The 27,277-nt window shown below is 37.1% G+C and overlaps 1 protein-coding gene across 1 annotated transcript in view; it reads right to left on the reverse strand.

The window, feature by feature from the left end:
- Positions 1-26,523, reverse strand: part of Ccdc50 (coiled-coil domain containing 50) — a 71,586-nt gene extending 45,063 nt beyond the window's left edge. Inside the window, exons 1-3 of the mRNA XM_004834773.4 lie at positions 26,380-26,523; positions 2,320-2,382; positions 1,490-1,616 (exon numbers count right to left, since the gene is read on the reverse strand). Coding sequence (XP_004834830.2) covers positions 1,490-1,616; positions 2,320-2,382; positions 26,380-26,428 — 239 coding nt within the window. The 5' untranslated portion in view covers positions 26,429-26,523. The remainder of the gene's footprint in view (positions 1-1,489; positions 1,617-2,319; positions 2,383-26,379) is intronic.
- Between the last annotated feature and the right edge of the window lie 754 nt (positions 26,524-27,277).

Consider the following 27,277-nt stretch of genomic DNA (forward strand, 5'->3'; position numbering starts at 1 on the left):
CTTTTATCTACAGCCTTTATGCATGCTACTCTTTCTAAATAGAAAGGTTTTTTCCCAATTATCCCTATAAAATCCTAATGAACCACCAAGGTTCAGATTAAACATATCTAACTTGTCTTATGAAACCTTTCCCAGTCTCTCTTCTCTTTTCATACACATATAATTTATAATTAAATTCTCTGTGACTAACAGATGTATCCTTAGCTATATAATGCTCATGTGCTTTTCTAAAGCTCTTAAAGCCAATGGCTGTGCCTTATTTCTATCTCTGGTCTCGAGTTTCATGGTACCAGGTTTGGTAAGTCAATACTGTTTATTTGCAGAATAAGAAAGCTTACCAAAATGCAAACTAAAGTCCCCTTCACAAATAATAAACTAAAAGACACATCATTCCTCAAAACTGATAGACTTTCCTATTTTATTTCAACATGACATTAAAGTAAGTCAAAAGGTCTCTTTCACGTCTCCCTTTATCCTTGGCCCTCAACACAATATTATGTGGTTAAATTTCTCAATAGAGGTTTAGGTTATAAGAGCCACCCTCAGACAAGAAACATATCCTGTGAGCTTTAAAACATTACAAAACATGGAAACAAAGTCTTTGTAAATAGGGAAGGGTGGAGGGTGTGGAGGGCAGGGGAATGGGGAAAAAATAAGAACCAAGATACGTCATGTAAAGGTACAAGATCCCAATGATGAATGTAACTGTATTGTATACCAAAAATGTACCAATAAACTTAATGGAAAAAAATAAAAATAAAATAAAATCAGGGCCGGGGATGTAGCTGCACCTGCCTGACAAGTGCAAGGTCCTGAGTTTGATCCCCAATACCAGAAAATAAATAAATAAATTAATTAATTAATTAATTTAAAAAATAAAATCAGGGGAAAAAATTTAAAAAAAACATTACAAAAAAGTAAAAAGTCATTGTACTGGGAGAATTTTAGAACTAATCATTTCCATTTATCTGTTAAGGGAGAAGACAGTTTGGTCAGATGCTGAAGTTATGTAGAGAACTCTGTGTACAGCTCAGAGGTTTCCAGAACATTCTGTTTTTAAAAAAGCAAAGGATTCAAGGAAAGAGCAGCAAACACATGCTAGGAAACAGTAAAGGAACTCAACAACAAATCATAAATTCCACTGCTATCTACTATTTCACTGGATCCCCTAAAGAAACTGTGAGGCAGAGGAGAAAGTAAGTACTTCCCCCCTGCTATGGGTAAGAAAAATAAACTCAAGAGCAGTCAATTAATTGGCTCATGTGTCTAAAAATGTTGGGTTCACACCATGATCTACAGTGCCCCAAAATCTAGTCAAGTTTTCCAATAACAAAGAAAGTTTTAAAAGTAAAGAAAACTATTGGGTAGCCACTGTAGGATCTGTAAACTAACAGTGAAGGATCAAAGGTACAGGAAGGGTCTCCACTCCTGGCCTAGGTGCTGGCTCCACAATTCTGACATCAACCCCTCCTACTCCCCAAATCCTCACAGGTCTTTGTAGCGCTTCTGGAGCTGAGCCTGGGCTTTCAGATCTTCTTCCTGGAGCTGTTTAGCCACCTGGAGATCATGCTGGACCAAACGGTTCCTCTGAATGTTTGATGCCAAATGATGTTCAACTGGGACAAAACGAGTAAGATGAAAAATAGGATTAACATTAAAAAGAGCTTTAGATCGACCACAAAGTAAAAAGGGGACCAAAAAGATTAAATAATTTGTCTTAGGTCCCATGGAAAAATAACAGTAGTGCTAGAACTTCTACACAAATATTCTAGCCAGGACCAAAGCTCCTTCTATTACCACACAATGCCACTCTATTTAATGGCTCCATTTTTCAAATCTTTTTATATTGACAAATGACTTAATTATTCAAGAATCACAAACACAAATACTGTCTGTACATAACTTAGGTTTACTTTCCATCAGAACAATGCAAAAATATTCAGAGCAATTCACATAGTGACCTGGAAAAGATGTTCAGGCCCCTATTCTAGGAGGCAAGAATAGAGTCTCAGCCTCTGACAGTTCTGGGTAGGTTACAACTACTGTCTACCTCCTTCAACAGGGAGAAAAAAATTTCCTATTTTCCTCTTACAGACTCATCAGTTGTATAATCCTTGATAGCCTGTCTGACTCAAAACACTCAAAAATTTTTTATCCATTTTTTTACCCAAGCATCATTTGCCTGGACAAATCTTTCAGCATGGATGTGTGGTATAACCTGGGGACAGTGTTCCCTCCCTACTTTACCCTAAGAAAACAGCCTCAAGCTACCACTGAATAAAGGAAACTGAAGGCACATGAATGAACACCAGTACTCACTCTCTTGTTCCTGCAGATTCTGAGCCAGGGTGTGGTCCTCCAGGACAGCAAAGTCTCGGCATACTGCAAAAGATAAGAGAGAAAGAACAGACAGGAAGATTTATTTGTAGTACTTTAACATAAAAAAAAAAATTTTGCTTTCTTGAAAAATCAATTCTAATATTCTGAGATGATCAAATTTGTAACTTGCAATGCATAAAATGGTGACTACTAAAGTATGACATCTTTATTCACAAAAATCCACATATGCTTGCCAAGCATAAAGTGTCACAATATAATGGTTAGCTCTGGTCTCTTGCCTGAGGTGAGGACATTAACCACAGAAGCAGAATTCAGTCTAGAAATTCTACAAGGGGAGGTTAAGTATTGCTAAAATAAAAGAAGAGTCAACAATGTAGAGAGAGCTGAGTTCTTCCACGGTCAGAGGTATCAAAAAAAATCTAGCTTATACCTTAGCCATCTGTAGATTAAGGGATCCTCTCCCTAAGAGTTCTGTCTATTAAAATGTCACTAGGAAAAGACATCACTTTCGTTAGTCCTTCAGGTAGGAGCAAATCTCTACTTCACAATAATCATATTACAGTGGTACCTTGGTTCACAAACTTAATTTGTTCCACAATTTTGGAAAAGCTGGCCATGTTTGTGTTTGTGCGGGAAAGATGGCCACAGTTGTGTTTGTCACCTGATACAGAATTTGCAAACAAAAACAATTGTTCACAAACAAAAGGATTCGTGAACTGAGGTACCACTGTATTTGATGGCTGGTCTCTAAGTCTTCTAAACATAAGTTGCTCCTAAATAATCCACAAACCCAAAGAAAATGGGAACTCAAGAGGAAACCAGAAATTTGCCCCTAACTTTGCCTCCATCTGAAGATCCAAGCAAGAGCACCTGCTGAACTGTTTCCTTCGAAGTAAAATGGAAAGAGATGATCTCTAACATCTACTTTACCCCAGAGTGCAATTTAAACTACTACTTCTTAAAAGAAACATATGAAAAAAACAAAACATGAAGGACTCATCACAAAATGTGCTGTTTCAAGGACAGGCAGTTTAGGTGCTAAGTTCTCACTCTATCCCAAACATGTAACTCATGTTAAGAAAGGAAAATTCCCCAAAGCCTCAGAATACTGCCATGTATGGGATGCATGAAACTCTCCCCTACAGTTTCTGAGAGGTTACAGATCTCTTTCTCCATCTTTGGACTTGCTTGTGAAGATGTTTAACTGAAAACCAGTGCAGAACACTCCCTTGCCAACTTAGCACTTATGTGTTCATCACACAGTCCTGCCCCTGAATTAGAGATAATGCAATAAAAGTAGAGAAATTTTAAGAATGTCAAGATCACTTTGAAACGGTTTTATGGTAAAGGTAACATTCCTTCTCAAGAACCATACTAAACTGAGTATGACCTGCCGACCCCTTGCACAAACCTAACTGTATGATCTGTACTTCAATAGTAAGCTCTGTTCTTTTTCATCAGATGAATTCTCAGAAAATTTCTAACTTGAGGCCCAGGCCCGAGTTATTCTGTATTTCACAGAATGAAAGTGCTTTCAAAATGAGCTGGTAATTACCCTCATTTAACAGATGAGAAAGCCAAGGTCCAGAAGAAAGGTCTTAGTAATGCTACACTGCAGTACACTGCAGATAAGGCTGGGGCTCAAGAACTCTTTCCTCCCCTGACACTCATAGTCCCCTTGACTCCAGGTAAGCCATGGTCAGAAGAGACTGAAAGAAGATACTCTGTATTAACCAACACGTGTTCTCTAAAACACCTCAATGAATCAATATCTAAGATGTAAAAAGATAAGCCACATATGGATTTAATTTACAGAAAGCAAATATTCAAGGGCCCCCACCCTTTAGCTCAGTGGTTCCGCCACCTGCCTCTCAAGCACAAGGTCCCAAGTTCAATCCCGGGTACCAAAAAGAAAAAAAGAAAGCAAATATTCAAAATGGATTGACCAAAATGAACAGTTAAATCTTGTATAAAAGAATGCTAATTTAATTTATTAATCTATTATTTGAAGCATCTTTAGTTTTCTAGCAGAGCATATGCTTATATATTAGATCAATATTCTTCAAATTAATCCTAGAGTAATGCTTTTTCAAATCCCGTGTGCCAAGCTACTATCACGTCATAAAAACATTTATAACTCTAAGACAAGCATTTTAAAAATGAATATGCTAGACAATAACAGAGTATATCACACAGTACAGAAGATTGTGGTCTGCAGAAACTATGCCACACAAGTACATACATATAAATGATATGTAGTAGGTCTCAGTGTAAACACATATCATTATAAAGATTACACTCAAAAAATTTAAAAGCTATTTCAATTCATGTTATTAGGTTAGCATATTTTTATGCCAAAAATATATTTTACATGTTTTTAATGTCATGCAGAATAAATAAAAATTAGAAAAATTACTGTAGTTTTCATATGGAAAACTGTATAATTTGTATTTTTTAGTACAACATTAAAAACAAAATACATATTATTTATGGATAGATATACCTGCAATAAAAACTACTTTTTCCTTTTTTTTTTTTTTTTTCAGATAGGATCTCACTATGTATTGCAGGGCTGGTCTCAATTCACAGGGGTCCACCTGCCTCAGCCTCCTGAGTGCTGGGATTATGGGTGTCCACCACCATACTCAATCTAAACAATAATTTTTTAATACATGACACTGGCACACTGAATTAAAAATAATGGCTATCACTAGGGAGGGAAAAAGGGGGCATGAATGTCTCCGCTATATATATGTTCTTCTATTGCTTTAAAAACAAAATAAAAATAAGCAATAAAGGCAAAATATTAACGTGTATTTAATTTGGGTCATAGATTCCTAGGTTTCTTTTTATTTTTTATTTTTTATTTTTTGCAGTACTGGAGATCAAACCCAGGGAGGGCCTCACACACACTATACTCCCAGTCCAGAGCCCAGGTTTCCTGGGTTTCTAAATTTCTTTATATAGTGTTTTATATATTACATTTTAAAGCCTTTAATTAATTTTTAAATACAACTTCTTTCATTTCATCAACGGCGTACAGTTCTAAACCACAAACATAACAAAAAAACCCATTGCTATATCAGAAGTGGTGTAAGAATTAGTGACTAACAATTCTTAATGGTTTTGCAATATCTGAATAGCCGGATTGGGGTCTACTGAATTACTTTGAGTTAATCCTGGATCTTCTTACTGCAGAGGCTGAACTGGTACACAAAGGTATCAGCAGGGCCTGCCTGGGCTGGAAGAGGAACTGGAAGATGTTCAGTGACAAAAGAAGTACACATATACACACATACACAGAGAACTGTACTGTCCAATACATTAGATTGCACAGTGCTTCAGTTTACCGAGAGCTTCCAAATACATGATCTCATTTACACTAAGGTATTTGCTCAGTCTACACATTTCTTCTGCATCTAGTCTTCAATCTACAACTTCTTCTGCCACTACTCAAGTTCCTTTCAAGATCTTCTGTGCATTCCCTGCATCACTCCTCTAACACAAGCTGGAAAGCAGTCACACATCCAGTCACTTCTGTAAATTAGTAACCAGACTGAGATTCCAGGAAACACCTCACAGCCAGGCAAAGTTTAGAACCTGGATGGGCCTCTGCTCTCTCTCTCACCTAATTTACTTCAATGTAAACAGAGCAAATGGCATTAAGGATTAAACACTGTGAACTCATCTGATTACTCTTCCCTGTGGATACATTTAAGGTGAGCACTGGGTTCTGAACTTTTATCCTCCCACTCCTGGACCTTCTTCCCTTTCATATTCACAGTTTCTCACTCAGAACTTAGGCTGGTCTTCTTGGTGTAAGCCAACTCCATCATTGTTTTCTACAGTCCTTGCCCTCTGCTAAAATAAGTTCCCTCACTACAGCCATTTCACAACTGTTTTTGTTCCCACCCAGACATCAGTGGTCCTAACTTTGCCTCAGACACTTCCCCAAAGTTAGGGCATGGTGGCTGTCTCTGAAACTCTGCCTCTTTGCTTACAAGAGTCAACAAAAAGAAACGCGTTTTGCCCTTGAAATCCAGCACAAGCTGCCTCCCTATCCAGGCAGGGGCTCTCAGGAATAATCTCTGCCCCTTCCACACAATTAGCACTGGATGTAGCACACTGCGAGACTTCAAGAAACATGCACTAAAAAAAAAAAAAAAAAAAAAAAAATCAAGAAAAGCATGTCAATAAACTCAAAGAACAAAAAGAGTTTCACAGACAAAAGAAAAGTGTTCATTACGCTCTCTTTATGACAGGATCACAGACTTGTACATTTTGTCAATCATTTATACAAAATTATTAATAACTTACATAAGCCTAGAACACTCTCCCATTCTCATTAAAAGAAAAAGTGTTAATGGTTTTTAACCTAAAGACATATGCTTAAGTATACAGTGAATTTCTTTACATTAAACCAAGCAAGTTAAAAGAATGAAGAGGGACTGACTACCATAAACATATTCATATATACGATGTATGTTCTCCATCGTTTTATTTAAAGGACAATTCTCATACAGTTATGGATTTTCCCTAAATACACAATTGGTGCTGGTGCAGCATGAACTTAATAAATACTTATTTTAATAACAATGGGCTGAACTCTATTTCAGGATGAGTGAGTCATTTCCAAATCATCAAGGAGGTGGGTGGAGATGACAGAAGACTAAATGGGTAAAATACAATTTGATACACGTAATACAAGAGATTTGCAGAAGCTTTTTGAGTGGCATGAACATCTGAGCAGTTGTCCTAATTATGAACTGGGAGTATGTACAAGGAATGAGAGTAAAAAGTAAAGATGCAAAATGGATTTCAAAGAAAAGTTAAACTGCTATAGGCAGAAGTAGTAGGCATTTATGGCAGAGGATCAATTATGAAAAAGGACAAAAATACATAGGGAGTCCTGAAATTCTATGCTCTGGAAGAGAACAGAGGAGCTCTTCAAAGGGAATCACAGCAAGAGATTAGATAGAAAGGCCCTGTGCCTCACCCTGAGAAATCAATTCTTTACCCCGTGGGCATTCTTAGTACACAGTTTACATGACATGCACCAAAGGAAACCTGGTATTTGCCACCCCACTCCACCACAGGACAACCAAAAACCAACCAAAAACTACCTTTCATACTTTCACTTTTCCTCTACTTAAATCATTATCATGTATCATTTCTTTCTGTTTTCTCAATATTTATCCCTGACAGACATGTGCTGGCCAACTCTATCCTCCTAGCTCTGGACACGCCCCACTCCTCAATTCACCCTACCAACAATGGGGAAAGCTTTCTGTACACAAAAATGCAGAACTACTTCTCTTTTTACAGGTAATACCCTCTCATCCTCCTTCCCCTTGGCAATTAGTAGAAAAACAGAAACTAAATTTCCATACTCTTAAATCAACATGTTAAAGGAAAATACTGAAAATCAATGGTCTGAATATCCCTTAAAATTCCAGCCCAAAGAAAACAAATTTAAAGTCCTAAAATAGTATCTCAAAAAAGTTTTCTTAGTCATTTAGTCATCAACAGTACTGGCTTATGATCCCTCTCAGCTTCCTACCAATAAAGGAATAACTATTTAAAAACATATTGAAGATTGTTATTCTAGAAAGCTCAATTGAAGTAAGTTTCCCTCTTCCTCAGTAACAAAATATTCTACTAAAAACATTTCACAAAGGTGATTTATATTTAGAAGTGGTGAAGTAAAATCTCTTTGGGTCTCCTTATCTTTTGATGGACAAATAGAAGTGAAATCTTCCATGTTCACTACAAAAGCCAGTACACACACACACACACACACACACACACACACACACACACACACACAAACTGACAAGCAGAAATTTATTCTCAAGTTTTAGCCAAGAATTAAGCACTTAACCTGCATTTATGATGGCAACACTAGTAAGAAAAAAAAATAGTGGGGCAATATTTTGCCAAACTAATTCTACTCAGAACTTTGTGAAGTTTTGAATGACAAATTATACTCCTACTAGCAAGAACTCCTTTCTCTCCCGTCAAGTACGCAGAATGAGTACACATCATCTAATCCCCGCATTGGAAGCAAACCCAGAAATTTTCTGCCCCACAGAATGGCTCCCTGATGCCCTAATAATACATTGTCTAAATAAGATGCCTGCCCCCAACTCCTTCTCACTCACCACTGTACACATCAGAAGAGAAAAAGTAATTCATCTCCTGCCATTCTTTTATACACATGCCAATACTCTCTGAAAGTACAATTCCTAAAACTCAAACTTCACAAGTTTCCACCCATGTAAAAACGCCTAGAATTAATAATATATTCACTACAGACTATTTCTTTCAACTGGGTCCCTTTTCCCTTTCATGGAATGGCTGAATTTTAGGAACTGTCCTGTTTTTATGTAAATATTATTAATAGCAGATGGGCTACAAACTCAATGTTTTTCGGATAGGAATACGCTTGCTTTTGTTTATCCTTAAGACATGAAAATACCCTCTATGAGCAAGGAAGATACTCCAGAGGCCTATTTTGTCTGGCAAAAGTATAACAGCCAGACACACATGACATTTATGTAGCACTTGGTGAATTACAATGCACTTCCACCTTTGTTACTATCTAAAAAGGCTTTCTCAATATCCTCATTTCACTTATGAAAAAACTACAGCACAAAGAGGTAACTTGACCAAGATTGTCTAGTAAATAAATAAAATGAACTGGAAACTAAATAATCTCTTCAGGGTTACATATTTCTGCTCAAAGATGAACTGGAAGAAATGGGTATGTGCTCAAATATCAGAAATACGTAGTATTATTAAATACTAATTAAGACAAATGTGCATTAGGGTCTTTGAAATGAAAAAAATTCAGTAACAGTGTAGTCAAAAAGGAGACTCTATGTCCCAAGGAAACTGTGGGACACAGTTACTCTATCTGACTATGTTCCAAGAAATCAGACCTCCAGAAATGACAGTCATATTTACTACTGAAAAATAAGAGCAATAAAAAGTTCCTTTCCCCCCCTAAGTGGTAGAGTATTTGCTTGGTATTCAGGTGGTCCTAGGTTCAATTCCTGTTAAATACCACTAAAAATACAACAGCAACAAAAAACTCCTTTCATTTCCACAATATTTCATAGGTCACCTACAGAAAAAAAACCCTGCAGGTACTGCAAGTGAAAATTTTCAAAAACATCTCCCTTTGGGACAATCTACCCCCTCCACACACCTCTCCAGCTCTCCCTCTTTTTAGAAAGACAGGGTATTAAAATATTTTACGCTAATGCTCATGAGATGTAAAAGCAACTAGAACTAAGAAATAATAATACATATAAATTCCTGTGCTTTTATTACCCTACAAAAGAAAGGTGTTCCCAACCTATCAAAGAAGAGTCTCTTAAAATTCTAATAAAATGGAAAGAAGAAACAGAGGAAAGAGAAGAGATGTGAATAGAAGAAAGGGAAATTACAAGTAGATTTCATCCTAATGACAAATTCTCTACGTTCTCAGCTGCACCAAAGCTTATCAACAGTTCAGGATGACATATATTACCTCCACCAAAACCAACTCCACCACCACTATTATCAGAAAGTAAAGGAGCAGAGGGGCTGCTTCTTAAAGATGCTGAGCTACAGACCATAGACAGCTTCCTAACCACCTGTTCCAATGATGACCCCCCAGAATAGCAAACACTGCTGGTTCAATAGTTTTGAGTCACCAGCCACTCCACGACAAATTGAATTTCTTACTTTCAGAAGCTTGAAAACAAGAAAATAGCATTTAAGTAATTTTTGAGCAATTAATTTTCTGTGGAATAAAGGATAAATGAAACTTTCGATTCTTCTCTTTCAGTGTTGTAAATTTTCCATCTCACTGAAGTTAACAAAATCTAAGATAGGTAAGTATGGGGAGGTGGCACCTACTTTTGGCTGAAGCTAAGCAGATAAACTGAATCAACTGAAAAAGCTGTCCTATAAAGCTTCAGAATGAAAATATTTTTATGAAAAACAAATTATCCAAATATAACAAAGTCTACATAATGCCTCAAATATGTCCGTGATCGTTCTGAGCACCAAAGCAAGAAAGGAAATATGGAAAGTTGCTCAGTTCTTGTTATCATAAAGGAGAAATAATGCTAGTTGCTCACTATAAATACAAACGTTTATTAGCACCCAAATATGTAGTCAGTTACGTTGGAATTTAAATAGAAGGCAGTAAACTGTATAATGGAAAAGGCAATAAACATGAGATCTAAACATGTGACTAGACATGTTTTTAATACACATAAACACACACAGCTAAGTATGGCAAAAGATGATTTTAAAAAGGAAAGCAATTGATTTAATCCCAGCATTTCATTCTGTGTAATTTATCAAAGTAAGTTTCTGAGTCTGTTTTCTCTAATGCCCCAAATTTAAAGTTAAGTGAAAACCCCAGTAATTTAAACCACTTTTTTGGCAAGTAGGTATATATTATGCTAACCACAGACACCAGACTGCAGGCAAGTGGGTTTTGGAAATGCTGAGATAATCTAAGTCATCAAATCAGAAGTACTACTTTAATATCACAAACCATCTACATCATTATCAGAGACCACAGAGTAACTGGGTAACTTATTGGAAAAGAGAAAATGGCTGAGTCAGAAATTTCCTTCTGACAGGATAAATGATTGGGCATCAGAGGAGCAACGACAAAGGGAAGGAAAGCAGGGTGGAGACAGCAATTTTAGTCATCCTGGTAACACACTGGAAAGACATAAAACCTTCTATAAGGAACTACCTGACTCAAGTTACCCTTACAGATTAAGAAAAACACATACAAACAACCTCAGAAGCTTCCTGTGTTGCAGTCATGAACTTTACGGATTGGTGTTCTGAAGCCAAAAGTTTCTGATGGCAGTAACAAAGGAAAAGTTACCCAAGAAAACTGTTACAGCTCAGACCTTGTCTATCCTCAGAATTGCAGGGACAGATAGTAACATAAAACACTCAAGATGAACTTCCGTTTTTCTCAAGAAATATTCCACGATCTCAAAATGAGCTCAATCAGATCATTTTGTGTAAGTCCCTAACAAACTGATTCTTGTGTTCTTTTTATTTCCACCAAGTGGTCACTAAGGTTTTCTTCAAAACCCCAAGTGATTTGGATTCCACACAGTGTAATGTTGGATGGAAGGAGTATTAGAAAAGATTTCCTTATCTGCACCAAAATCTGTATGTTCTATCAATGCATCATTATTCTACATGCCAGGGTCACAATTTTTTAGTACTGTACTAGTCTCACATGTAGCTACTTCAATTTAAATTAAATCACACTAAATTTTAAAAATTTAGTTCTCCTAAACTTGTCTTCCTTGCCTCCCTTAAAAAACAATTACATAGCTGATTTACTTTAGAACTCAAGAATATTGGAATTTATAAAGCAACTACTGTAGGGCTAGGGCCGGGGATTTAGCTCAGTGGTTTCGCAGCCTGCTGCGCAAGCGCAAGGACCCGTGTTCGATCTCCGGTACCAAAAAAAAAAAAAGCAACTACTGTAAAAGTTACTCTTAATATCATAAAAATGAGTAAAAAGGAAGCATTCCTGCTATTTTTAAACGATTCAGTATATATTAAATGGATTTATAAAATGTTGTAATTAAAGAGAGGACTACCAAAACTACTTAGAAAAAAATGAAGTCCTCATATAGTACTTTTTGTAATATAATACACAGAACACTGGTTCTATAAGATACTCAATGAACACACATTGCACAAGGAAGCAGAATAATGGATCTTGGCACTACCACACACTGAATAATCATAAACTTATGTTACTTATGGTTGCTCTTCTGTAGTGTGAGAAAAATAATAACCACTGTAAGCACCTGAGCACTATACAGAATCTATTTTTAAAGTACTGTAATCAAACATTACTCTGACAGAGCCAGTTACATCTTCTATGTAGAAAACAACTGATAATGGACAAAGTGTATCCTCAAAAGTAACACTGTTATACAACCAACAGCAGAATTTTCTTCAAAGCAATTTTTCTCTAAGAATACTTAATAATAATTTATTTATTTGATCCCATGTACCCCTAAAGAAACTCCAACCTTGTGTTGCTTCACTATTTGAATGGCACACACTTTTCCTGGCACTTACACAGCCCTCAAATGGTTTGGCAGCCAGTTCTCTGTTTGCCTTAGCCTGGAAGGAAAAGCCACCCATTCCCTTAAACCTCTGTAGAAAAAAACCCAGTGATGCCCATTCAAACCCAAAAGATCACATCCAACCCAACTTAAGTACAAGTTTACACCAGAGAAGAAAAACCATGTTGGTTTATTGGCTTCATATGACAAGAACATTTCCTTAAGTACTAGCTAGGGCCTTGAGTCAGATATTTCCACTTCCAACTTCTCTGCAAGCACATACTTTGGCTAGTATTTTCTTTTTCACTAGGGTCAGTAAAGTTCACTTCAATTTCAAACAAGAGTATTATCCAAAATTCCCAGGTGACTTTATTATAGAGATCATGAGACAAGTAGGCAAGGGGAAATATTGTTAGAATCCTAGTTTCATAAAGAAAATTGCAACACTCACAATTCCATTCTGGTAACCACCTGACAGAGAACAACAACAGATTTTTCAGTAACCCTGGTTATATAAATCAGAAATCATGAGGAGAAAACAAATGAGTAAACTGTGAGATGTCTGAAATTCTACCCTGATGTGTCATCATATGCTTGGTAATTGGTTGTGTTCACTGACCAGAAATGTGTTTTTCTAAAAGATATCTTGACGAGATCATAGATTCATTCCTAGAATTAGCTCAGATTTATGCTAACCTAAGGTGCTGTATCCACAAAAGATCAGGTAACTTATCTTCCTAATTATCGTATAAGTAGGCTAACATTCCAATCAAATTTCCTCCTCTACAAATAGTCTATATAGAGTCAGAGATGATTACATAATAAACTTAGAGGCCGCTAGCCTGTGTTTCAAAGTTCAACCATGAAATTTCTAAAGAGATAACTGGGAGTTTCATGTAAATTTTATGAAAGGATACTATCAACCCCTTTGGTTCTCTATGTAAATTAATCTTAGTGGATTAATTTTTTTGAGGGAGAAATTCATATACATCTTACTGGTATTTAAGTTACATGTGAACTTTTGATAGTGCTCTATTCAGCCAACAAAGACTGTAAACTCACATATACTATGAGAGGAGAGAAGCAAAAATCACGTTGATAGATTCCAGTAAGGATGCTGCTGTGATCTGTTCACTTTTGTACACAGTGGCAACATTGATCTGTTATGAATTTTGTTCACTGTTTAAGAATTATTTCAGAAAAGAAAAAATATCAATTTTGGAGCTGGCCAGGATTCAAATACTGCTTACTTAGAAGCCGAAATACCTTCAAAAAATTATTTAATCTCTTTCAGCCTCAGGCTCCTCAACTGTAAACTAAGGATAAATGGGGAGAGGGAAGGATAGAGTAAGGTTGACCAGTGGGTCCTAAGCTATAGTTAGTTGGGAGCAAGAAGGGGGGGTGTGCTATTTGGACAGCAGGGACGCTACAACAACAATTATGCATTATATACTTCAAAAGCTACAAGAAAGAATTTTTAATATTTTTACTATAAAGAAATGATAAATACTTGACTTGATTTAAACATTATGTAATGTATATATGTACAAAAACATCACATGGTACCCCATAAATATGTACAGTTTTTTATGTTTTTCCGAATTAATTAAAAATAAATTTAAATTTAAATGTAAAAGATAAATGTTGAGGACTAATTTAGATAAGCTACATGAAGGGGCAAAGAAAGTAAGTGCCACTCAGTAAAAAGAAGTTCAATAAATGAAGTCTATTATTGTTAACAATGTCAAAGTTAATAAATTCCTATAATTAGTTATTTTCTATTAAGTGTTTCTTCTAGTCATGTCCCATTAAGTCAATGGTCAATAATCTGCTGAAACATTTTCCCTCAAGGGACAGTTTACTACGTTTCTATAACTCTAATATCTTCGGTCCAACTGAGTGAGAACATATTTCCTATGTACATTGTGGGCTTCAATTTAAGGAGAAATCAGAATGTCTCCAACATTTAATTAGGTCCACTACAATAAACTTTTATCAGTTGAACGCCCAGGATTAGGAAGCAAATTAGAATTCGATGTGAAAACTATGCAATTATTATGAAAGAATCACAATCAAGATGGTGTGAGAATGGATGGTACACTGAGAAGCACAGCCAGTCAAAATCTAACCAACATATTAACAAGTAGATTAAAAATTTTGTCATGCTTAAGGGTAGATGTTTTTCCCAGTTTTTGTACTCCGAGTGACTCTAGGAAAAGGTGTCTGCTAAGTCTATATGACATTTTGGCACCTGCACTATAGGAAATGTAGATATTTCTTCCCCAATGTTTAAAAATATAATGACTTTACTGTGGCATACAGGATACACACTGAAGAGCAAAAAACCCTCTTCTTAATTTCAGATACCTGTCAGAATTTCAGTCCTGAATCTACCAGCACTCACCAAGTGAGCTCTGACAAGTCACTTTCCCAGTCAGAACGTCATGTCCTGAGCCCAGGCAGGAGACAATCTAAATTGCCTATAAGAACTCCACAACTTAGATGATTGTATAACCCTATATAAGTGATATGTATTTGCCTCTAGATACAAGCACATCTACAAATGTGATAACTGCAGCATAAATGAAGCGGATCTACAAAGGATAATGATGTGCTAGCCTTCTCCAGTATCAAATACTACTTTCTTCTTTGTTGCTGTTGATTTTACTATTTCTAGCAAACAAAATGACAAACACCTTTTATGCATCTGTATAGCAGGTTTAACCACCAGTAAACCTTAAAATAGCTTTTCAGTCAATCTGGTACCTTAAAAAAAAGCATTTCCTATTTCAACCAGCAGTTCTCACAAAAGCCTTCATTATTGGGGTGAAATGAGACTGTGCTATCAGCTACTAACTGTCCAATGAATACAATGTGGACTTTGCCATTTACTAAAAGGTTCTCCTGGGGCAGGATGACTACAGTACAGCCTGGGAAAGCTAACACCTTCCTTCTTGAAGACATCGAGTTTTTCGAGTTCATCTGGAACATGTTCTAAATGCCCTGGATTTTTTTAATGTAGTGTTACTGAAACTGGCTTCAGCACACCCTACAATATACTTATTTTAGCCAAAATCACATAGAGGAAGTGAAAGGAAGTCAGGGACAGCTTTCATGTGTGAACAAGAAGACAAGCTTTCTAAATACAATACCTTTCTACTGTAGAAAATCCACTGCCTCACTTGCAAGGTGTCAGAATTGTTTAGATGAAATTAAGATATATATATATATATATATATATATGTACACACACATATTTGAATTATCTATTATATAGTAGATAAGATAAATGCTTACATAATGTCTCCCTACAAGTACTGCATGTTTTTAAAAGTGTTAACTCCCATATACCATATGAAGCCAAACCAAATATTTCTAAAGTGAGTAAAAATTAAACATATCCATCCCCAAAGCAAAATCTCCAGAGCATCATCTGGTGCCTTCCACCCTCTTTTAATCATAAACCACAACAAATGTGCAATATCTACCTTGATGTATTTTCCAACTCTAAACTCTCAGATTCTTCATTAGATCCCTTTATAGTCAACAGTTTTAAAAATACATCTTACATTTGACCTGTTTAGTTAAAATTTTATAAGAACATTCTCCCTTTTATTCTAAAAATAAATGTAAGCTGGCCATGGTGGCGCACATCTGTAATCCTACTACTCGGGAGGCTGAAGCAGAAAGGTCACTGCGAGTTTGAGGTCAGCTAAGGCTACAGAGTGAGTTCAAGGCCAACCTGAACTACATAGCAAGACTTTGTCTCAAAAATCCAAAATAAATAAATAAATGTATGTTACGTATATAAAGGAAAAAATAGTATGCATAAAAATTTTGAAGTGAATTCAACACCATCAAGAAACAAACTGGATATCTAGTAACAGCAACAAAACTGACACATTAATTTACTTCATATTACTAGGCTCTTATGTAATTAAAATTAATGCTTAAGCATGCATGGTTATTTCTTCCAACAGAGACTATTACAGGTGTAGACCTGAGTAAATCTCAACACTAAGTAAAATCATACAGAAATCTGAGAGATTAGGCAACTCATACATAAAAATTAAGTTGGACTTAGTCCTAGTCCCCTACTCCAACTCCCATGAATTCATGTGCATGATCACAGTGCTTACTCTGGTATGATTACTTCAGTCACATCAGGTTGGTCTGCACACTGAATACATGATGTCACATACTCTGACAAGTTTTCTACAGTATCCCGTACATGTAAGTAACCTTAAGAATAGTGAGATTAGCCAGCTATACCAGCCTTGTCTTGTAAGAACTGCCAGATCAGTACAGAAAATGTGGGATGTTACCTAAGCAAATAAATACAGTGGACCCTCAAGTTACAACCAGCCTGACATATAAACAACTTGGGTTGCGAACAGAATTTTAGTTTTAACTTATGACCAAAGTCTTGAGTTATGGCCTGAATGCCGGCCACTTGTGCTTCCAGGTGGTCTCAGATACAGATTTAACCTTTAAGGAGTTCTGGAAGGAGCATTACAGCATCCTTTCCTGTGTAGGGTTAACTGAGAAATCCTGCGCCAATGTCTCTCTCAGGACACTGAGATCTGCCTGTGCACAGGAGAGAGTCTTTGAAGGCCATGTAGGAGAGCCTGCACCTTCAACTGACCAACTTGAGTTAAAACCGGCCCTCTTGAATAAATTGAGTTTGTAAATCAAGGGTGCACTGTACTCCAAACTGAGTTCCTAAAATACATGGGAGGAAAGAAGCAGGACAAACTTATGGAGAATCACCATTTGAGGTGGGCCTGAGCTGGGACTAGAAACAGGCTGTATTTGGACAGTGGAGAGGTAAACATCAGGCAGAGGGCTAGGGTTAGAACAATAACCTGGAAGAGAGAAAAATTCTAGTTTACAGTGCAACATGGACAGTAACACAGAGATTCAGGGTACACCAGTACATCTCACAGATGTGAGATCTCTGTATCCAGTTCTTCAGGTAACTCTCACAAACACACATATTTGGCATTGTAAATATTATCTCCAATGATCAAGTAAAGAAATTAGAATCTTAGAGATAATGAGTGTTTTCTGAGTTGTTCAAGCTAACAAGTAGCATAAAGAAGATGTGAAAAGAAGTTGACAACGAAGTAAGTCAACTAACTTAAATATTATATTCCAAATTGGATGTCAAATGAGGTATACTGGTAAGATAAAGCAAATACTGCAAAATAATTCTAGTAGTTCAGTTACTGAAAAGAAGCACACCAGAAATGTGTAGAGTAAAAATAGTCTCTCGTGCTTCTATTTCAAATGTAAATCAAAATGACAGCTGCATTACATACTGCCAAGTAAATAGGTGTCAAAAATATGCACATTTCTTACCTCTCTTCAATTGCATGTATCAGTTCAACATCTGTTCCCCAAATTTTGGGGGAAATATATAAGGAAACCCAAAAATTAAGAACAGAAAACGAAATAGTTTTGATAACTTTATAATTAACCAATATGAATAAGGAAATCTCAAAGATTTCATCCATTAGATGCTATACAGAATATTCATGTTTCATTTGATAATCAGTGAAGAGATAAAAAACAAGAACCTCAAGGTAGTCATTGGGAGGTAAGTACCTTCAACTTTTAAAAGTCAGTGAAAACTTTACACAGTTGTAATACGGGTGTCAATCATCCTGTCCAGCTTCCTCTGGTATCTCAGCAATGTCTTCTTCAGTTAATGAACTTCAAAAATCAGGTCTATGGTACTTTAATAGGGAAACTGTAAAATCAACAGAAAAGAAAAACTGATTGTGGATACACTTGAGCTTAATCTAACGTAAGGAGGACTGACCACAGAAGCCTGGGAAGACAATAGAAACGGACATGCCAATTTATAATCCAGCAATCATGGACTGAATAGAGAACATTTTGCAGGCAAAGCCAGACAGTGATTGCAAATGCAAGACACAGACACTGATGAGCCCCTTCTCAAAGAGGTAGTGACTGGCCCAGCTGTGAGAGCAAATGAGATACCCAGATGGGAAGAAAGAGGACCTTAATTGAGTTCCTTCTTTCCCTTTCTCCACTTCAAATTACTCGCTACTCAAAAATTACTGAATGTAATATTTAAAGTAATTCAGGGGTTCCTTCACAGTCAATAAACAAACTTTGTTATTGAAAGGGTGGCAGTGAAGAGGGAAAGACTAAGTCATTTGCAATTCTACTTTGTACACTTAAAAGTCTCAGATTAAAATGAATGGAAATTGACTCGGTCTTTATGACTCATTAGAAAAGCAGAAGGCAAAAAAAGTCCAGTGGAGACTCCCTTGGTATTTGGTCACTGTGGAATGGTATCAGAACTGAAAAGGTTCATCAGCTACAAAGTCCTCAAAGTTTGGTAGTAAATCAAATACAAGCTTCTAGGAAGAAGTGATACTTCATTCATGCAAATATCCATACCAAGTTTTAAACAGAGCCAATTATTAAGCAATAAACAAAAAAGGCACACTTGCTTATAAAAGTTGGATGTTATAGTTATAGCTCAGTGGCATAGCACTTGCCTAGCATGTGCAAGGCCCTGGGTTCAATCCCTAACATCAGGAAAAAAAAAAAAAGGGTTACATCTGTTGAACACTATGTACTTCACTCACAAAAGCTCCCACAAAGTAGGAGCTAAGCTGGCATTTGGCATCTTCTTATTTTACATTAATATTTCTACCTTGATTCATTTGTTCCCAGAAATTTAAAAGGAGTGTAATTTTTCTTCTTCTAAAAAGGATATATGTATATTTTTGAAAGTCACTACACAAATTATGTTGTAATATGAGTTCAGTCAAAACTTGTCCACAAGGACATCCCTAGATGAAAGCAAAGTTATAATAATTAGTGTTCATATTGCCAACCAGAATATAAAAAAAAACAGAAGAAAGTTTTTGGAAAGTTTTGCTGAAAATGTTTTAAAAAGCACCTTTTCCCCCCTTGTAAAATACTGAAAAGTAAACATCTTCAGCTTTCCAAGTCATGTGGTCTCTGCCACAAGTACTCATCTCTGTCTCTATGGTGCAAAAACAGTCACAGATTATATGCACATGAGTGAGCATGGCTGTGTCCCAATAAAATTTTAGGTATAGACTCTGAAATTCAAATTTCATATTACTTTCAGGCGCCACAAACATTCTTTTAACAACTGCAAAATGAAAAAAACATTTCAACTTGTTCACTAAGCCAAAATGCCCAAGGTTGCTTTAAATCCCTATTAACAAATTTCAGTCACTGGGAGAAGTACTATTCATTCTTTAATATTATCAGATAAATGAGCTGTCACTCACTTCTAGTCAGAAATTGGTGTAGGAGAGGACCCTGGTACTGGGGCAGCCACAGCATTCTCAGTCCATACTTTCCAAATCCCCACCCCATATCAGTCTGTATACAAAAACTACAGACTTCTGCGACCATATCCAAAAGACTCAGCCAGTATCAAGTAAAGAATGGGTTTCTAAGAAGCTCCCCATATTATTCTGATGTTGAACTAAGACCTGAAAACTAATGATAGGTTTAACCTATATGTCTGATAAGATCTGTAACCAGAATATGTAAAGAACTCTCGAAGCTCAATAAGAAAATAGTGTAACTAATAAAACTGGGCAAAAGTTTAGAATACACACTAAAACTAAACACAAGGAAAACAGTTGGTCATTAGGGAAATGCTGATAAAAGCCATAATAAAATGCCCTTAAACAGTTACTAAAATGGGGCAAAAAATGTTGACATTATCAAGTGCTAGCAAGGCTCCAAAGCAAGCAAAATGATATAGGCATTCTGAAAAGTTGGGTAATGTTAGCATATATCTGCCACATGCCATTACAAGTGCTTACCCAACAGAAACAAAAGCTTTATGTACACACACACACATAAACACACACACACACACACCACTGCATATGTCTACAGCTTTAAAATCTAAATGAAAATGCTTCAGCTTTATAATCACCAAAACTGAAAACAACCCAAATATTCTTTAACCAGTGAATGAATAAACTGAGGTACCACCATATAATGGCATACTACTAAGTAATTGAAGGAACTCACTGATACATACATTGTATCAGATACATTACCTTCAAAGAAAGAAAAAACAGACTCAAAAAGCTACTCACTACATGATCTTATTTACGTAATATTTTGACAAGGCAAAATTAGAGCAGCATAAAACAAATCAGTGGCTGGCAATGGTGAGAAAGAATTTGAGAAGTTTAGGGGTTATAAAATCTTGATTTTTGTGATGGTTACAAAACTATAGATTTTTTAAAACTACCTAGTAAAAAAAACTAGAACTACCTAGTAAGAAAATGAATTGTTACTGTATATGTATTAATACCTCAATGAACTTGACTGAAAGACAAAACAAAAGGAGAAAAGAAATAACATAAACAAGACTGAATATGAAACTTGTTTTAGTTTTATTGTAATGTTTTTACTGTTCTTAAGACATTTACAATTACCAAGTATCCTACACATTAACTCTTACTGCGTGCTTTCAAATGAAATGGTAGCAAAAGGAAATACTTCTCGTTTTTTGTTTGTCATATCATGTTAAAAGTAATACCTGACAACTCTTGTGCACTGCTTTCAAAATTCAAACATATGCAACAGTCTAAATTCAAACATCTAAATAATCTCCAAAGTCCTTCTGCAAATAAAAACCAATTATCCTTTGTAGGTCATGTCAAAGATCTAGGGTATCCTAATTTTATACTTTTGAAGCACAGACACCTTTAAGTGGGTCATCAGTTAGAAACATAAATACAAAAGCACTTCCAATGGCTACTTCCTACATTGCTTTCTATCACTGAGGCAAAATTCATGTGCCTCGATAAATCTTAGATACCTGACAAGAAGTGAGGAAACACCATGTCCCATGAGTGAGTTTCCTTCTCTAGTAAATCCCAATGTAAAAAGTTTAAGTTCTTACACACTAGCTCCTTTGTTAAAGTTGAGTACACCAGAGAAGGCAAACATTTGTGTGAGTATGTGTGTGTGATTTTTCAAGTAGAAAAATAGTAAGGAGCATGACTTTCCATACTGCACCCAGGAATTCATTTGCTGAATCAAAAATAAAAGCTCAAAAAACATTTGATTAAAATAATAACTCATTAGCATCTCTGTGAAACATTTAATAACTAATGTCAATAAAATCTCTAAAACTGTCTATTCATTCTATTAAATATATGGTGGCATTAAATGAAACAATCTCACAAAGGAAAGGAGAAGCAAGACAGGGAATGAGGGAAGAGGGACAACTAAACTGTGTACTCCTTGTTCTAAAGTTTTATAATCTAGGCCCCAATGTGTCAATGCCCACCTACTTATCCTCAGTAATTTAGTACAACTCATTTCCTTCGTCTGGCCCACATATTTTCATCTGGAAAATGAGTACAACAGTCTGAATTAGTAGGTTTTTTATCCTTTCTACCAAGATCCTTTTTTAAAATATCAATCAACTCCATATACTATAGTTTCCTACATGGGAACTGTCCTTTCAATACCTGTTGGTGTGAAAAAAAAATACAGACAACATTTATGTCCATTTGAAAAAATGTGTTTATTTATTCAAGAAAGGATTTCACAACTGCATATAGCAAAAAACTGATTTTTTTTTCTTAAGAAGCATTTTTGTTGTTCATATGAATTTAGAGAATTCTTTACAATAACTCCATGTATTCAAACCACACTGTGTCTCCACACGCTGTGGGGCATTTTTATTATGGAACTACCCTCACACAATATATGGCACACAGCAGATAGTTGTTACTATTTTAAAAAATCTGTACCTAGATTCCTTCCAACTCCCAAATTGTGTGAAATGGCTTTGCACTTAAAACAAGATTAACTTCTTTAGTCAGTTATAATAGAGATTACTTTCAACCCAGAAGAGAAAGAAATTACTTTAAAAAATTTTTCTATTCTGTATATACCTATGTTGGATGAATTCTATTCACAAGACATACCTAATAAAAAATGCATCAGTACAAATAGAATCAAGTCTTTATAAATTTAATACTAGCATTAATGATACGTGATCCACATGGCTAAAGGCATTATCTCTGCTCTTTAATAGCCTGTATTACTCTAAAAATGATATGAAATAATTACGTTAGAGATAAGATTTCTAAACCAACAGAAAATGTGTAACACTATATTCACTCATTCTCATATTTTTATGTTTACTGAATGTTTTCTGGCTACATGAAAGATATGAAGCCAGAGGAGAATCTAACTAGACAAGACACCCCAAGGAGATCCAGCCAGGGTTTCATTTTAAAACAATAAAAACTCCCGTGGAATTTTGAGGAAAAGGGAAAGTCAATCGGCTCTGACACTTTAGCTAAAGTACATCTCATAAATATTGAGATCACATTAGATTCCTAATGTGCAGATAGTAAGCCTTTGATCTCTGGAATTACTAGGTTAACTGGCATCATTTGGTATCTTTTCCCTTTAAATTCTGGATTTATGCCATTAATTTACTCCATTATGCCAGTGGGTATCTGGAGTCTAAAATTAATCACTGCTTTCTAGGTGGCTTTCCTTTTTTAGATCTTTCTAAAAATGTATTAAATTTCATCTAACACTAACAAAAGGTTTTTCTTGTAGAATAGCTGGTAGCTACCTGTACATCAAGACAAAAGTCACTCCGGGTACAATGATTTTAGGTGATGCACATACACATACACAGTTCACTAACTTTGGAAATGGTAAGACTTTCAAGTTGAACAAGAATACAAAGTAAAATGTAAAATTTGGGGAACTGGGGAATTGAAAAAAAAGGCTGACACTAGGAGGAGATGAGGATTGGAATGCATGTGCTAAGTGGCTAGAAGTGGAAAAATATTTCAGAAGGTGACAAAATGGAAAGGGGTTTAGAACGGTTTCAACGAACTAGCTCAGACCAAAACTTCGTGACAATATAAAATCTTGGTTAGACTGGAGAAATGGTAAAATTACAATGACACACTGATATGTGGGCAATTCAAATTAAGGAGAACATGAAGAAAGTAAAGTGGAAAATTGTGACTTATGTTTCAAAAAGAAAATTCAGTGAAGAAGCTCAAGTTGCCAAAAAATATCTAACTTTTAACAACTGATTAAATGTCCTCGTTTTTAGAAAGAAAACATTTTCAGCTCTGAATTTTAAACTAAGAAACTTTTAGAATACTGCCAGAAGCCTAAAATTTGTAATTATATATTGCTTTTCAGTTACAGATCTAATAATTTCAAAAAGTTATCAAATATTTCAAATCTTATTTCATTGAATCTCAAATATTTCAGAAGAAATAAAGCATTATTCCTCAATATTAGCAGTAGTATTTTCCATTACGAAAAATATACAGATGTTGTAAATGGTTTAGCCCAAAAATGATACATGTTGACATTTGGTTGACTCACTTTGTTTCACCTATATATGAAATCAAATGTCTCTTTCTGTCTTAGTTTTAAGTGAGATAACCCAAGATATAAATATTGCCATAGTTGTATGTGTGCCTGTTTTTAAAAAAGGTCTGTCCAAATGATGAATATCTTTGACTTCCTTAAAAACTAGGGAGACAAGCAGGGGATTTTAATCTAACAAAGAAGATTCTCAAATACACCCTTACCCTTGTGTCAGTTGCTACCCATTACCTGTGTTGAGATGTCACAGGGTACCCCACCCACCCCTAAAGGACGCGCAGGAGGAAGGGGTACGCGTTCACTAAATTTATTATTGTTCTCAGTCGCAACTGGAATCTATCCCACAGTGCTAAGTGTAATACTATATAAACCTACCAAAGGTTTCAAGTGGAGGACGCAGGATTTTTTTTTTTAAATGAGGTTCAAAAATCAGAGCCAGAATATTAAACAAATTACAACTAAACCTCCACAAGCATGGTTGGAGTTTCACTATTACAACAGTCTCATGTTGTGCACGTTTTACTCCACTGTGGGGACCAGTTTTATTGTCTTTAATTAGGGTAAAGATACTGTTGGGGAGTAAATGGACCATAATTAAGTGATATATTAGAAAAAGAGATAATGTATTTCCCAGATCAAAAACATTAAGATGTTCCTACCACAATACATCATTTCCTTTGATCTTACAGCCAGAAGAGTCAGATGCTTGCAAGGACACTGATCTCAACAATTTCTGTCCCCCTTCAAAATCAATAAATATTAAATTCTAACTTAACAAAGAAACATGAAAGACCTACATTACATTTCCTTATCACTTTATCAAATTATGGAAACAGGATTGCCAAACACCATGTTACGCAAAATGAAAGCCAACGTGCATTTTTAGATGGAAAGCATTTATAGAATTCCTTAAGAAACAGCATTCTAGCATAAATTATTCATGTCTTGGTAAGAAATCAGAAGAACTAATGATAAATGTATATACAGAAAGTTAATTTATACCTTTTCCCCAAGTAACCAAAAGGTTAGGTGGCTATACTCCAAATCATAGCACTGTATATATGGTTAATACTTTACATGACTGGATTGGTTTGCACTACAATTATCATTCCACTCAACACCCACCCCTGAGGAAGCACTACCTAAGGTCACTTTTTTAAAAAGAGTCAAACCAGGGCCGGGGATTTAGCTCAGTGGTACCGCTGCCTGCCTCATATGCAGAAGGACCCCAGTTCGATCCCCGGTACCAAAAAAAAGAAAAAAAAGAGACAAACCACCAATAAACAAGCACAAGACTCATACCCAAAAGCAAGAGACAACCAGACAATCTCTAGAACTATGATTTTCAAAGTACTGATCTACACTTTTTATCACTCAGGCTTCTTAAGGCGAAAAGAATAATAAACCTGTGAATTCCACAGACTTCACCAAGGCCGAGCTAGGAAGGAAATGGTGGGAAAATACTAATGCTAAGTAAGATCTTAGGCCTTAGGGTGTTAGAATACCCTCCTGGGACAACAGGTCAAACTCAGCCCCATTAAAAATTCTACCTAAAATCGATGACTACCAGTCACTGATCTCCTGGTGTTCGGAACTCTGGGAAGGAATGAAGACGAGCAGTCCCTAATTTCTTGAGACTTCTGGGTTGGCCTAAACAAAATCATGAGTTAGATAAAGCTCAACGAAATGCAAAGTTCCAAAGAGGCAAAACTCTTATTGTCAATCTCACATTCCCCAGACATCTCAGGCCACAGTATTCCCATGAAACATGTAACATCAACAAAGGTATTCTTTGCAAACTCTTGCAACTTCTGAGCTCGCAACAGCGCTCCGCAACTCCAATGTTTCCTAGCACCAAAAATTGCCAAACGTAAGTAAAGATGAAGGTGATCCGGCACCAAGCTACTTCCAGTTAAATCAGCTTAGCCAGCATTTCTGAATCTTTGATATTTTTTCTAGATATCAACATATAATATAGGCAGCCACGGGGGGGGGGGGGGGTCCCTAGACCTCCACTCTCCTCACCCACTGTTCTTTTTTGTAAGGAAACGCTCATAGCGGCTTCCCGTCCGTCTCTCAAGGCAATGCCAAACCTAAACTTTCAAACCTTAAGCAACGTGGTTAAAGTCAGCCAGCCAGATACAGGGCAGGGGAAAATAGGAAGAGAAAGAGGCAAAGAGTCATGTTTCAAAACAAAGGCTGCACAAGGAATCGAACGTCAACCCCTCCCCACTTCCCAAAAGCCTTTAGGTCAGCTAAGCTCAGCTCCGATTTCCAAGAACAAGTGGATTTACGCGGCTCTTCAGCGTTCACTAAGGCCTTGTCATTCACAAAAACCATCCGCACAGCCGCTGGCGGGGAGCGGGGTCCTATCCTGCCCCGACCCCTTCCTTCCCCAGCAAAGCCCGGCTCGGAGCGCGAGGGCCCCGCCAGCGCCAGGCCGGGCGAGCCGAGGCCCCAGGGCCCGAAGGGCGGCGCCCCCCGGGGGACGGAGGCCCGGCCCTACCTTCCTTCACGCCGGGCAGCTTGGACTGGTCGATGCCGACTTCAGCCATGTTGGGCCGGGGAGCGGCCCGGAGCGCGGAGGCAGCGACGCCCGAGAAGTCTGACGGGCAAAGCGCGCGGGCAGGCGGGAGAGGACCGGCAAGGGCGGCGGCGGCGGACGGTCCGGGGCACCAGGCTGGCGGCCCAGCTGCCCCGCCGCAACCACCTGCTCGCTCCGCTCCCTGGCCCCGATCGATACCAAATACCCGCAGCCCGGAAATGGACCCGGGAGGTCCAGTACGGAGGGAGAGAGGAGACAGAAAGGCAGACAGGCGGGCGGGCCTGGGTGGGGCCGGGGAGGGAGCGGCAGGTCTGTAACCCCAGGCGCTGTGGCGGCGAGCACGGCCGGGCTTCCGCCGTCTGCTCTCGTCTCCTTTGTACTCCGGGAAGCTCCCGAGGCTTGGCCCCTGCTGCACAGCCTCCCCTCGGGCCAGGCCTCCCTCCCGCCTGAGGGTCGCGTGGTGAGCTGGGGGCTCTGTGTCCCAGAGGCCCGGCCCGACCGAAAGGTCACCCGAGGATAATCGTTCCGGTCAGCCGTGTAGGTATTTTGTGGTCTCCTGGGTTTAAGATTTCCCCAGGATGCTTACTTACAGAGTGCTTGTCTCTCAGGCACTCTTTATGCCCTGGGGAGAAGAGGGATAATATATGAGCATTAAAAATAAACAATACAACACACAACAGAAAGAGCTGTTGATAAAAATCCTGGACCAATTTAAAGAAGAGCATGTTCACAGCCACCAGCTGGGGGAACTGAGACATTCATTCATCAAAAACACATGAGTGTCTGGCAATTGATGTTAAGTACTGGGGGTGATAAAGATGTGTCAGACTTTTCGTTGTTGTAGCGTGGCACACACTGA

Source organism: Heterocephalus glaber, unplaced genomic scaffold, assembly GCF_053883595.1.
Source record: "Heterocephalus glaber isolate CG9 unplaced genomic scaffold, H.glaber_assembly_v1.0 deba00001504, whole genome shotgun sequence".
In the NCBI taxonomy this organism is placed as follows: domain Eukaryota; kingdom Metazoa; phylum Chordata; class Mammalia; order Rodentia; family Bathyergidae; genus Heterocephalus; species Heterocephalus glaber.